Source organism: Peromyscus californicus, unplaced genomic scaffold (assembly GCF_007827085.1).
Source record: "Peromyscus californicus insignis strain IS unplaced genomic scaffold, ASM782708v3 Scaffold_4__1_contigs__length_199733344, whole genome shotgun sequence".
NCBI lineage: Eukaryota > Metazoa > Chordata > Mammalia > Rodentia > Cricetidae > Peromyscus > Peromyscus californicus.
Window position 1 is genome coordinate 25,503,582 of NW_026294562.1, and position 12,360 is coordinate 25,515,941.

At 46.3% G+C, this 12,360-nt stretch overlaps 1 protein-coding gene across 2 annotated transcripts; it reads left to right on the forward strand.

The window, feature by feature from the left end:
* The first annotated feature begins 6,273 nt into the window (after positions 1-6,273).
* Fgfbp3 (fibroblast growth factor binding protein 3) lies at positions 6,274-8,613 on the forward strand. 2 transcript variants are annotated; one of them, XM_052762094.1, is made up of 2 exons: positions 6,274-6,654; positions 6,936-8,613. In XM_052762094.1, exon 2 carries the CDS (start codon positions 7,000-7,002, stop codon positions 7,753-7,755), a length of 756 nt encoding a protein of 251 aa, XP_052618054.1. In that variant the 5' UTR covers positions 6,274-6,654; positions 6,936-6,999; the 3' UTR covers positions 7,756-8,613. The 2 variants fall into 2 exon arrangements, with proteins under 2 accessions (XP_052618054.1, XP_052618053.1); XM_052762093.1 differs by having other exon boundaries at positions 6,275-6,654; positions 6,855-8,613.
* The last annotated feature ends 3,747 nt before the right edge of the window (positions 8,614-12,360 follow it).

The window sequence follows — 12,360 nt, forward strand, 5'->3', positions numbered from 1 at the left end:
AAGGATGACTACTATATGATTTTACTTTATATTAGATGGTTCCATTCATAGAGACAGAAAATAGAATCATGGTTGTCCGGAGATGGGGAAAGAGAAGAATGGAGAGTTATTGTTTAATGGAGACAAACTTTTACTATCTATTTTTATTTTTATTTAGTGTCTGTGTGTCTGTGTGAGTATGCTATGTACTTGGATTCAGGGGAAGCCAGAAGAGGGTGTTGGATGCCCTGAACATGGAGTTACAGATGGTTGTTAAAGTACCTAATGTGGGTGCCAGGAGCTAAACTCTGGAAGAGCAGTAAGAACTCATAGCTTCTGAGGCATCGATGTGTTGCTTGAGTTTTCCTGACTGGCCCACAGTCAGGACAAATCTCTCTCACCCGCCAGTCCCAAGCCGCTCAAACCCGATCAAGTAAACACAGAGACTTATATTGGTTACAAACTGTATGGCCGTGGCAGGCTTCTTGCTAACTGTTCTTACAGCTTAAATTAATCCATTTCTATTAATCTATACCTTGCCACGTGGCTTGTGGCTTACCGGTACTTTACATCTTCCTTGTCCTGATGGCGGCTGGCAGAGTCTGCTCACTCAGCCTTCCACTTCCCAGCTCTATTCTCCTCCTTGTCCCGCCTACACTTCCTGCCTGGCCACGGGCCAATCAGTGATTTATTCATTGACCAATCAGCAACACATTTGACATACAGACCATCCCACAGCACCTCCCCTTTTCTTTTCTTAAAAAGGAAGGTTTTAACCTTTACACATCTCCAAAGTCAGCTTGGTATATTTGGGAATTTGGGCGTAGCTTTTCTTACTACTTCCTGCTGGAGGGGGGCGCTGTATCTTCTGGGGAAACAAAGAAAATTTTAGGATTATGGAATAGTCCATGAGGCTGTATCGTCTGAGCCAGATGCCTTGAAACGGTTCTGGATGTTGGATCATCTGGGCCATGGTGTCATTGGAGACCTTTCAGGGGGTCTTGGCTGGTCAAACCTGATGTATCTTAATCTGGAACAAATCCATAGCCTCTTGCTTTCTGTGGAAACAAAAGAGACTCTTTTCCAAAGCAACATATCCTTACATCCAAATTTTGAAGTCAAAGTATCTTTAAAATATACATACTGGTTTAACTCAGCTTCCTTTACAATCAAATATCTCTCTGTAGTTAAGAATCCCAAAGACAACACAATCCAGACTCTCTGTGTAATAGTCATCTCTACGTGGCTTATTTTTTATATTAATTTTACTGTTTCTTTAAAGACTTTATTTTTTAAAACTATGTATTTGTTTCTATACTGTATATATCACCTTTTTTTGTCTCTTTTAAGCCTACGTATATTTTACACACATTTTAAACTATTACATCTGAATCTGTCTTATTGTGAATCTATTGCTTTAAGCTGCAGCTGCTGTGGCTGCTGGCTCCGCCCACCTCAGCTTCCCAACATGGCGGCGGTATGCTTACCGCCAGCTCTGGGAGCCATTGTGGGTCTATGCTTTTATCCAAGCAGCATGTAGCCCAGAAACCTCTTTTTTTGTTTTGTACTAGCAAAGGCTAAATCCACAATGCAGCTTAATGTGCCATTTGCAGAGGCCTCATTCCCGCCATATGGCGGCAGGTCGAGCGCACACGCTAGGAACCCGCCAGTAGCTCAAACCGGCAGCTGCCACTCATTTGAGAGAGACAATTAGGAACTGTTTTTAGCTCTGTTTTAGAATCCTTTTTTTTAGTTTTTAGGTGGAAACTCGTGCCCCACGTTGGGCGCCATTTGTTGCTTGAGTTTTCCTGACTGGCCCACAGTCAGGACAAATCTCTCTCACCCGCCAGTCCCAAGCCGCTCAAACCCGATCAAGTAAACACAGAGACTTATATTGGTTACAAACTGTATGGCCGTGGCAGGCTTCTTGCTAACTGTTCTTACAGCTTAAATTAATCCATTTCTATTAATCTATACCTTGCCACGTGGCTTGTGGCTTACCGGTACTTTACATCTTCCTTGTCCTGATGGCGGCTGGCAGAGTCTGCTCACTCAGCCTTCCACTTCCCAGCTCTATTCTCCTCCTTGTCCCGCCTACACTTCCTGCCTGGCCACGGGCCAATCAGTGATTTATTCATTGACCAATCAGCAACACATTTGACATACAGACCATCCCACAGCATCGATGTCTCCAGCCCCACAGAGACAAACTTATTTGGACAAGTGAAGAAAGTTCTGTGACGGATGTGACAAGGACTGTACAAGTGTGGGTGTTCTCACCGCTGCTGAACTATATACTTTTAAATGGCTAAGATGGTCGTTTTTTCCTGTTATAAAGACTTCTCATTTATTCTTCCCGGCATCACTTCTTTCCAGGGCTCACATTTCCATCACTGCTCCTCTTCATTCAGTAGTTAATGTGCAGTCTCCCTTGTGGGCCCAGGAGGGGTGGGAGCTTGGCTCTGGGCTGGGAGGGCATTGGCTTTTCACACCAGCCCTTCTGAAGGCTGGCCCTGTGACAGAGGCTTGGGTGGGTGTGAGAGCAGCCACCGGGTTTTCCCCTAGCCATCTTCCCTGCTAGGTGGGTTATTTTTTTTTTCCCACACTCTCCTGGATGCCGAGGGTGAGGACTGTGCAGCTCAGGAGGGCAGGACAGGACAAGCAGCAGACCACCATGGGAGGGCCACAGGGATGGCTCCTGGGATAAGACACAACCCTGTCTTCGACTGTCCTGGTGAGTAGTTTGCTCTCCTGACTTGACACCAGCTCTCCTCAGTCCCAGGAGCCAGAGGTGCCTCTTGAGGTTTTTGGAACCAATGGTCTTTGTGCTGCAAGACCCCTCAGTACCAGGGAGCTGCTCCCTTACAAAGCCCTCACCTTGGCCAAGCTCACCTGCTTGCCTACTTACCAGGAGATAGTGCTTTGGGATCTGTGATTGGTGGAGGTGGGGGCATTTACAACTAGAGTGCTTATACTTATTGAGGGGTATGGATGCCCCTCTACTTGGCCACCCAGGGCTAAGGTACAGGGGCCAGGGCCAGGCCAGATCCAACACCTCCAACCCTTGCCATCAGATGTTAGGAGGAACTGCAGCAAGTCAGGTACTGCTGGACTGGAGACAGGTCTGGACTGGAGACTCAAAAGGCTCCATCCCACCTACTCCAATCCTGCAGCCTCTTTCTTCTTAAGAGGCAGCTAGAACGCAGTTGGGAGGAGAGGGAGGAAGGTCAGGGCTAGGAAGGCAACCGTGAGACAGTGGAATGACATTAATGGAGGAGAGTAATAAAAACCCCTGAGTTCACACGTGAAGTGCAAACACTCAAGAACATACTCTGGGAGAGCTCCAGAATAGAGAAGAATGGCAAGAGAAAATTCCACAAACCACTCACAATTAACGTAGGCCTTACTCTGCCACACCTCCCCACAGCGGGCTCAGCCAAGAGGGACCTGGAACATTCAAGCTGTAGTCCCGGGGGAAGGAGAGATGGTTGGATCCACAGGAGCCCAGGGCTGCTAGAGTTGGACCTCCCTTGGAAAGATTGATTGATTGATTGATTTTTTAAAGAGACTTTGAATATTTTTCTTTTTTTTTTTTTAAGATTTATTTATTTAGTACACAGCATGTATGGCTGCAGGCCAGAAGAGGACACCAGATCACGTTACAGATGGTTGTGAGCCACCATGTGGTTGCTGGGAATTGAACTCAGGACCTTTGGAAGTACAGCCAGTGCTCTTAACCTCTGAGCCATCTCTCCTATTTTTATTTTTTTAATCATGTGTATGTACCCATGTATCCATGGGAGTGCAGGTCCCCATGAAGGACAGAAGAGGGTGATAGATGACCTGGAGCTGGAGTATCGGCTATGAGCTACCCGATATGGGTGCCGTGAACCAAGTTCCAGTTCTCTGTAAAGGCAGGAAACATTTTTCACCCAAGCCTCTAAAACGCTAGGTTTTACGTTATAGTTTCTTTCTTCCTGTCTTTGTTTTTGAGACAAGGTCTTGTGTCTCAGGCTGGCCTGAGCCTCACTGTGCTGCCCCATCTAGCCTTGAGTGTCTGATTCTCCTGCCTCAGCATTTAGGGTGTTGGAATGACAGGCAAGAGCCACCAGGCTACACGTGTTCTGTTTCACTTACCATGGTTTTGAACTTGTCTTGCCTTTTCGGACGTGTATAGCACATCTGTGTACCTTTCCTTTTTCTTCTCGGAGTAATGCCTATGACAGCTCAGTCTGTGGAACTAGCTCATTAGTTTACATTCTTTTTATGCAACTAGACCACAATGCCACAAGATGTCACTCTTTAGCTGAAAAATCTATCCCAATGTCAGGGAGCCCTTGATAATACCAGAGCAACAGAAAAAAATAAAGTCTGTGACTACTTTTGGTGCTTTACCTGTGAGAATATTTTTCTTTTTTTTCTTTTTTCTTTTTATAATTTATCTTTATTTTATGTGCACTGGTGTATACATGTATGTCTGTGGGAGGGTGTCAGATCTTAGAGTTACAGACAGTTGTTAGCTGCCATGTGGGTGCTGGGAATTGAACCTGGGTCCTCTGGTAGAGCAGTTGGTGCTCTTAACCACTGAGCCATCACTCCAGTCCCGAGAATATTTTTCTGAGAAAGAAATTTAGAAAGTATTTCCATCTGTGAAATTCATTAATTATCCATTGATAATTACAAAACTTTTGTTAGTGTTCCTGTTTTGATGTTGTTAGCATTTCTTAATTATGTAGGTACCAATTTGTTTTTATTAAAAATGTTGCTAATATAATTAATACCAACATTAGCTTAGGAAATAAGTATTTTTTCAGTACTGAGGGGTGAACTGAGGGCCTTGGACACACTAAGTAAGACCTCTACTAGTGAGCAACATCCACGTGACCTGGGGGAGTAAGTGCTTTAAGCAAAACAAAGCCCAAAACATTTTCTCTTATTATTGCTGTGTATGGGAGGGGCATGTGTCACTGTGCCTGACGGAGATCACAGGACAACTTTGTGGAGCCAGTCTTCTCTTGCTACCTTGACACCAGTCCCTTGGCAAGAAACTCTTAAAATAAAAAAAGATAGGCCGGGCGGTGGTGGCGCACGCCTTTAATCCCAGCACTCGGGAGGCAGAGGCAGGCGGATCTCTGTGAGTTCGAGGCCAGCCTGGCCTCCAAAGCGAGTACCAGGAAAGGCGCAAAGCTACACAGAGAAACCCTGTCTCGAAAAACCAAAAAAAAAAAAAAAAAAAAAAAGATAACATATATTAGGGGGTGAATACAAAACCCCAAAGCTTAAAAAAAACTTTGCTTAAAATACGAGGTCACAGTCAGAACTCAAGGCCAGCCTTGGGTACATGAGGCCCTATTTCAAAAGGAAGGGGGCTCATAAGATGGCTTAGCAAGTCCAGGGGCTTGCTGCCAAGCCTGATCATCAGAGTTCCATCCTTCAATCCTTGAGACTCACATGGTGGGAGGAGAGAATAGACTTCGGAAACTTGTCTCCTGACCTCCACAAGTGTGCCGTAGCATTGGAGCACACACACAGCAAATAAGTTAATAAATAATAAGTGTAAAACTCTTTCATTTTATAAACTTTATCATAAAAAAATTGTAAATTAGGGGCTGGAGAAATGGCTCAGTGGTTAAGAGCATTGACTGCTCTTCCACAGGACCCAGGTTCAATTCCCAGCAACCACATGGCAGCTCACAACTGTCTGTAACTCCAGTTCCAGGGGACCTGACACCAATGAACATTAAAAATAAATAAATAAATAAATTTTTAAAAATTGTAAATTAAAAAGACACACAGCAAAATTAATCAGACCCAAAGTCTATCCCTCCTCTGTAGACGCATACAAGAACAGGTTAATACTTAAATATTACACCATTTGAGTTTGTATTACTTTCTAACTACAAAACGAATAGTTCCGTTTAAAACACGTAAGTTTTGAAAGACATTTAGGACTAATTTGTCATACCCCCAAATAGTCAAAAACCAAAATATCCACCCCTGGATGGATACAGTACTGAGCGATATGAAAAACCGAAAATAATGGGGCCTTCAAGATGGCTCAGTAGGTAAAGGCGCTTCCGGACCCACAAACTGAATTGACTGAATTGGATCATTGGGGCCCATGAGGTAGAGGGAGAGAAGAGAATCGGCTCCCGCAGGGTTTTCTCTTACACACACACACACACACACACACACACACACACACACACACACACACACACACTACATGTAATGCAGAAAGAAAAAGGAAACTGCAAATAGTCAAATAATATCTGATTCCGAACATTTTTGTTTTATCTTTTTTTAATCTTAAAACTTAGGTTTTCCTGTTTAATTGTTATTCTTCAGGCAAATGTGTAAGTTTCAAAAGAAAAGAAAGATTTGTTAACATTTGCCTTATTTTCAGTGATGGAAGCAAAATACAGCATTTATGTTTCATGTCACATGGCCGCTTCTATCATACTTCTGTGGGTCTGCACGAGAGTGTATCTTCTGTGTGTGTTAGTAGTGTGGGAAATCCAGTGTGAGAGAAGTCTGGGAGGGGCATAGAGGGGGAGGCCCCTTCTGTCCCATTGATAACAGGTTCATTCACAGAGGACCGTTTAAAACAGACTAATCCCTTACGCAGTCATTCGCTCTGCTCTGATAGGACCCCTCCACCTCTTCTAGAATTCGGTAAGCTAAAAGTGCATGCATCCTACAATTAACCTGAAATGATTTTGTAGACAGTTTAGTGGAGGGTGGCGGGGTGATTATTAAACATTTTCCTATCTCAATGAACGTTTCAAAAAACGATCCCTTAAACAGTAAGTTGTCCCCCTAGGACAACTCTTTAGAGGGGCTCCTCGCAGCTAACTGAGAACATTGGTTTCCAGAAAGTCCAGTCAGGGGAGTTGGCAGGTTCCTGTGACCAGGGAAAGGGCTGCGTGGGACTGATCCGTGGCCTTCATCCGCAGATCCAAGGATGCTCCTCTCCTTGTGCTGCCTGCACTGAAGCCCCAGAAACCCCAGAAGAGTGGGATGGCCACCGCAGGCAGGAATCCTCCGAGGCCGCGGGCGTCGCCCTCGCCGCTGAGGCTGCTGCTGCTGCTGCTGGGATGCTGCCTCCTCGCGGCTGCCCGGAAGGACAAGGGGGCTGCTGGTAGGGAGGCGGGCCCGGCCTCGGGCCCCACGGGCGGTTCCTCGGGTCGCTTCGTGAGCCCAGGGCAGCACGCGTGCAGCTGGCAGCTCCTGGTGCCAGCCCCGGGGACGCCGACGGGCGGCGAGCTGGCCCTGCGCTGCCAGGCCCCGGGCGGGGCTCGCCTGCATTGCGCCTACCGCGGGCATCCCCAGCGCTGCGCGACCTCCGGCGCCCGGCGCTCACACTACTGGAGGCGGCTGCTGGGCGCGCTGCGTAGGAAGCCGCAACCCTGCCTGGACCCCGCGCCGCTGCCACCGCGCCTGTGCGCCCGCAAGAAGCCGGGCGCCGAGCTACACCCACCCGCCCACCCCACCCTGTCGGCGCGTCCAGCCGAGCAGCCCCGGCCCAGAGCGCGGAGCCGGGCTCGGCCGCGACAGCCGGTGCGCTCCCCGAGCTCGCCGCCCGAGGAGAAGCCCTCGAGGGCGAAGACCAGCGCGGGCGGGAGGAAGGCGGGCTCGGACCGGGTCCCGGAGCCTCCCGCCGTGGCCGAGCTCCAGCCCGACGGGCTGGACCAGAACGCCGAGCTCACCGAGACCTACTGCGCCGAGAAGTGGCACTCCCTCTGCAACTTCTTTGTCAATTTCTGGAATGGCTGAGGTTGCGGGCCTGGCGGGGGCACCAGGGGCCGCTGCCGCGGAACAGAGAGCACTGAAGCCGGGGCGGGAGGCTCGGGGCGTCTTAGACCGTGGGAACCGGGATGGAGAGTAGGCAGGAGTCCGGGTTTCCAAGATGGGGCAGGGGTCAGGGTAGGGAGAATCTGAGACAGCAGAGGAGTACACGTTTTGAAGCATCTCAGTTCTGACTTAAGAGCAGAAGAAGTAGTGGAAACGGATAGGTTTATATTAAGTTTGCAAAAACTGTAGACTAGAGAGAGAAGCTGAAAATAGGGACTGCCGTGACTAAAGAGGTGCGAATCTCTCCTATGAAGTGAGATACAAAGTCTATTAACACATTATTATTAAAATGTAACTGTGAGTAAGAGCCCCAGCCAGGCTGAACTGTTCAGTCTTCTTGGCTGACAAGTTTTTCTCCCCACCCATTTTTCTGGATTGTTACCAACTCTGGGTGTGACAGCACCACACTTTCTATGTGGATTGAACCTTATAGGTAAAAAATAAATCCAAGAATGGGTTATCAGGACAACTGCATTTCAGTTCCTTTAGCGTTGCTACTTTGCAACTGAATTTCGAATATACTGCCCTGAAAGTTCCTTAACTACCTAAAATCAGAAGTGAATTTTAGAAGTTCAGTGCTCTCTAGATCATCAAATACAAATGAAAATCCCAAGTCTTTACATTTGATCACTCTTTTAAAACTCAGATAAAATGTAGACGTGTATCTCAGTTGTTGGGCCCTTATCTCTTGTGTAATTAAATTTAATTTTTCATTTTTAATATGATGTAATGATCATCTTTAATAAAAAAACTGGCTGGACTTAGAAAATGATAAAACGATGGAAATTCTGCTTTTGTCATTTATCTGTTTCTAAATACACATTTATTTAAGCCCCTCCCATCTGTGTGTGTGTGTGTGTGTGTGTGTGTGTGTGTGTGTGTGTATGAGAGAGAGAGAGAGAGAGAGAGAGAGTCATTTTCTCAAGACCATGATGCCTCAGACTTCCAAGTTTGGCGTTTATAGGTGCTCCACCATGACCAACTTGAATTAAGTTCTTTTTTATTAAAATTTTTTAAAAATTCATTTTACATACCAATCACAGATTCCCCCCTCATCCCTCCTTCCGCTCCCCCTCCCGCCCCAAATTAAGTTCTTACACACAATTTGAATTGCTGGGAAAAGAAACTGAAAAATTTGTATGAAGCAAGAGCCACTAACAAGCAGCTACTGGGGTATGCATTGTTCTGCTTGGACTTCACAGGGCATTCTCTCTCTCTCTCTCTCTCTCTCTCTCTCTCCCAATTCCTCTCTCATTCCTCGCTCCTTTGTCTCCTGCCCCCTATTTCCTTCTCCTCTTTCTTTCCTTTCCTCCGATTTGGGCTAGTTGTCAGCATTTTTTGTTTGTGTTTTTTTTTTTTTTTTTTTTTTTTTGGTTTTTCGAGACAGGGTTTCTCTGTGTAGCTTTGCGCCTTTCCTGGATCTCGCGCCGTAGACCAGGCTGGCCTCGAACTCACAGAGATCCGCCTGGCTCTGCCTCCCGAGTGCTGGGATTAAAGGCGTGCGCCACCACCGCCCGGCCTTGTTTGTGTTTTTTAGAGACAGGGTTTCTCTGTGTAACAGCCCTGCTATCCTGGAACTTCCTCCTTAGACCAGGCTGACCTCGAACTCACAGAGATCCATCTGCCTCTACCTTCCGAGTGCTGGGATTAAAGACGTGTGCCACCACCGCCCGGTTAGCTGTCTGTCAGCATTTTAAGGTGAAATAATTTCATATAAAACCCCAAAGTCCTGGTTTTCTTGAAACAAAAGCAGATCTGAAGACGCTGGGCCTGTCTTCTCACATGGTAACAACTGGCTGAGTGTTGATTGCTTCCCTTTGGATTAGGTGTGTTTTCTAGAGTTCGTACTCATTCCAATGCATCAATCAACTTTATTAATTTGTGTGTGTGTGTGTGTGTGTGTGTGTGTGTGTGTGTGTGTGTAACTGGGAATTGAGCCCAGGGCCTTGTGCATACTAGGCAAGCCCTTGACCACTGAGCTACATTCCAAGCTGGGCTTTTGGGGTGTGTGTGCATGTGTGTGTGTGTTTGTATGTGTGTTTGTGTGGGGGTGTGGACACGTGGCAGTCAGGGGACAACTGGCCTGCTAGAGTTACTTCTTACCTTCCACCGTGTGGGTCCTGGGCATTGAGCTCAGAGCATCAGCCTTGACAGACAGCTCCTAAACCAACTGAGGGATCTTGCTGAGCCCCTAAACTTGTTTTTAAATTTCAGCTTGAAACAGGGTCATGCTCGGCATTCACACGAACCCTGTAATCTTCCAGACTCAGCTCCCAAATAGCTGGGATTAAAGGCATGCCCCACCTTGCCCAGTTATCTTTTATTAACTTACATGACCAGCCTGAGCCGATGCCAATGCAAAGCCCGCCCCCAGGTATAATATATTTCTGTTGACCTTCTGTTTTTACTCTCTCCCTTTAAAAACACTAGTAAGTGCAACAAATTCCCAACTTTTTCTTTTTTGATCTGTCTCTAGGGAATAGAAATTATTTTATATCCATTTTGTATATTTTTTGTACTCATACAGTTGTCAAAGCATCCAGATTGAACAAAGTAGGCTTATGTGGTCACATGTTGAGTAACACTGACCCTTAGATAAAATTTGTCCTGGTCAAGGACAGTAAACTCAAGGTATCTGGAGACCATTCTCCAAAAGTATGACCCAACATACGAGTTATCTAAAAAAGACAAGCAAAAAGCATGCATCACCAGAAAGACGTAATGGAAATGAGTACATGGCTAGAATCCTGCTTTCAGCTCTCTGTGAAAGAGGATGCCAATCCCTCTGATGGGCTGACAAATTTCTTTCTAAGAAAGAGGACAAGGCCACACTCCGTGTGTCCAAGCAAACAGGCAGCCAGCATCCCTGCTCCCTTACTCTCTAACAGGGCTCTGTCTCAAGAACAAAGCAGAGGGACAGGAGCTAGCTGCTTGACAGTGGGCTGGAAGGATCAGATCCTTCCATCAGTCTTTTGAATGACGTTGGCTAAGTCTCAGTATCTCCAGGACTGTATGAAGGTAGGGTTGGGTTAAGTCTGGGACTTTATTTGTTTGGTTGTTTGGTTGGTTTTGGTTTTTCGAGACAGGGTTTCTCTGTGAAGCTTTGCGCCTTTCCTGGAATTCACTCTATAGCCCAGGCTGGCCTCGAACTCACAGAGATCCACCTGGCTCTGCCTCCCGTGTGCTGGGATTAAAGGCGTGCGCCATCACTGCCTGGCTAAGTCTGGGACTTTAAAGCACACTCGTCACCTTATAGAATTATATGCCGGGCGGTGGTGGCGCACGCCTTTAATCCCAGCACTCGGGAGGCAGAGGCAGGCGAATCTCTGTGAGTTCGAGGCCAGCCTGGTCTGCAGCTCGAGATCCAGGACAGGCACAAAGCTACACAGAGAAACCCTGTCTCGAAAAACCAAAAAAAAAAAAAAAAAAAAAAAAGAATTATACGTGTAGTCTCCACAGAGATAAAGACATGAGTGTCAAAAGGTATACCGTATGTGGACAATGTGACGTAACCCAAAAAGATGGTGGGCTTCAAAGAGCTGGAGAAAGCCAACCGGAATGTCCAGGGAAAGAGAGAAGACCTGTGTCTCAGACATCCAGAAACGTTTGGAAGAGCACACTGGAAAGTCAAGCCTGCAGTTGGGAGAGGACTGAACCAAAATCTCCATAATAATGAGGGGGATGGTTCTGGGAAATGGGCACCATCTGGAGGAGCAGAGGGAGAGTTGCCAGGGTGTCCTAGTGTTTATGGTAGGTGCTGAGATCAGAAGGCATTAAAGAGGAAGGCACTGGCAGCTCTGTCTGTGGGAGAAAGAGAAGTTATCATAGAGAGAAAACCATCTGATTCTCGTTCTATTTTCAAAATTATTAGGCACTCAGGAGGCAGAGGCAAACAGAGTTCTATGAGTTCAAGGCCAGCGTGGTTTATATAGTTAGTTCCAGGCCAGTCTGCATGGTAGACTCTGTCTCAAAAAAAAAAAAAAAAGAAGAAAGAAAGAGAGAAAACGATATCTGCCTTAAGATACTGGTCCAATTTATAAATTTGTTTGGCAGACATGGGAAAGGAAAATGGCTAGTCACAGTGTCTTGGTTCGCTGACAGTCTGCCCTATATTTTTAACCCAGAATGCAAATTCATACAAGAATATTATTAGATTCATAAAATGTTAACTTTCTATCATATCTTGTTGTCTAAGCATAATTATCACCTGGAGGATGCGTTTTAATGCTTTGCAGTCTGTTGACTGAAAGAAAATTCTGGGGATAAACTTCCCATTTTGATAGTCAACGCAAAGTTCAAGGCTAAACAGAGTCCCTGAAAAGGTCACCATAGAAAGGCAGTCTTCCAGCTACAAAGGAAATAAACAATGGGAGCCTTTAGGGTTAGGGGATCAGTTTCACTGCCCTGTCTAGCTGTAAGAAGCTGCCCACATTCCTTGGCCCACAGCCTTCTTCCATCTTTGAAGCTGGCAACCATCTCATTCACTGATTCCATCTTGATATTATTTCAGAATTTCACTTTCTTACT

What these genes read in the sequence shown, in the direction of transcription:
- Fgfbp3 (XM_052762094.1), top strand. Translation starts at nt 7,000, where the DNA reads ATGGCCACCGCAGGCAGGAATCCTCCGAGGCCGCGGGCGTCGCCCTCG.